Source organism: Propithecus coquereli, unplaced genomic scaffold, assembly GCF_000956105.1.
Source record: "Propithecus coquereli isolate 6110/MARCELLA unplaced genomic scaffold, Pcoq_1.0 Scaffold377, whole genome shotgun sequence".
Lineage (NCBI taxonomy): Eukaryota > Metazoa > Chordata > Mammalia > Primates > Indriidae > Propithecus > Propithecus coquereli.
In genome coordinates, this window is record NW_012149474.1 from 1,020,307 (window position 1) to 1,021,764 (window position 1,458).

The 1,458-nt window shown below is 73.0% G+C and overlaps 1 protein-coding gene across 1 annotated transcript; it reads left to right on the forward strand.

Annotated features, from left to right (window-relative positions):
- The first annotated feature begins 225 nt into the window (after positions 1 to 225).
- On the forward strand, positions 226 to 1,054 carry SCT (secretin). Its single transcript, XM_012651937.1, has 4 exons — positions 226 to 305; positions 415 to 516; positions 668 to 760; positions 931 to 1,054. Exons 1-4 carry the CDS (start codon positions 226 to 228, stop codon positions 1,052 to 1,054), a joined length of 399 nt encoding a protein of 132 aa, XP_012507391.1.
- The last annotated feature ends 404 nt before the right edge of the window (positions 1,055 to 1,458 follow it).

Consider the following 1,458-nt stretch of genomic DNA (forward strand, 5'->3'; position numbering starts at 1 on the left):
TGAGCCCCCACCCCTTCCCAGCCCGAGGGGCGCCGACGTGGCGGTGGGAGTGGGAGGCTGGCTGGCGACAGCTGGGGGGGCGGCCCTGACCTTCCCGAGATCGATGGGGCGCGGCCGGCCGCCTGGAGCCTGGGCGGTGCTGAGCCCCCCCGGCCGCCCCCCTTCCCGGGAGCCGCTATAAAGGGGCCGCAGGCTCCGCCGGCAGCGCTTGGCACCCGTCCCGCCATGGCCTCCCGGGCCCCGCCGCTGCTGCTGCTGCTGCTGCTCCTCCTCCTCGGGGCCGCCGCGCGCCCCGCGCCCCCCAGGTGAGCCCGCGTCCCGGACCCTGCTCCTCCGCCCGCCCCTCCCGGCCCACGCTTCCCGCGCCCCGCCACCCCGGGCGTGGCCCTGACCCGCCTGGTCCGCCGCCCCCAGGGCCCGCAGACACTCGGACGGGACGTTCACCAGCGAGCTCAGCCGCCTGCGGGAGGGCGCGCGGCTGCAGCGGCTGCTCCAGGGCCTGGTGGGGAAGCGCAGGTGAGGGCGCGCGGGTGGGCGTCCGGCTGCACCCGAGGGTAGGGAGAGACCTGCGGGGTCGGGGGCCCCCTCAGTGGGACAGGCCGGCCTAGCGTCCCCCGTCGGCAACGTCAGACGCCAGCTCCAGGACTAATTCTGATTTGGGGGGCAGCGAGCAGGGCACAGAGAACATCACAGCCTGGTCCACGCCCGCCGAGCGCCGGCTCTGCCTGCTGTGGTCCGACCCGCCCCCCGTGCTGGCCTGGTGAGCACCCCGATAGTGCGCCTCACCCCACCCCACCTGGGAGTCCCTCTCCCAGATCCTCCCATCCCCGGGGCCCCCTGGGTCAGCGCTGGTGGCCGGGGAAGGCCCAGTCTCGCAGGTGGGCCGCGTCCCCGGCTCCAGTGCCCAGCCCCCAACGCTTGTCTCCGCAGGATGCCGCCCAGGGCCCCCCTGGACCGGACCTGGTCTCCCTGGCTGCCTGCGGGGCCGAGATCTGGGGTTAGGGTTTCGGAACCGGCCACCACTGCTGCTGAAGGCACCCGGCGGCCCAGATGAGGCCCTGGGGAGGAAGGAGCCCCCTCGCCACCGCCGAGGTCAAGGAGCCTGGACGGGGGAAGAGGAGGGGGGAGGAGGGGACTTGTACTTGGCACCAATAAAGGAAGAATTCAGACCTGGCCCCACAGTGCGATCCACCTCTGCCCAGCCCGGGCGCAGTGGGGCTGTCAGGTGGAAGGGCCCCATGCGTCCCACGTAAGGACCGTCACCACGCCCAGCTGCTCTTCAAACCTGAGAAGCCAGCGGGCACCTTGGCCTTGTCTTTGGCATCAGGGCCACCTCCTGTCCATGGACTGAGCTCCCAGCGCCCCACGCCAGTGTCATGCGCTTAGCAGACGTTCAGGGTCTCAGGACACCCCCCGGCTCCTGCCCCGGGGGCCACACGGGCAGTGTTTGTGGAGGAG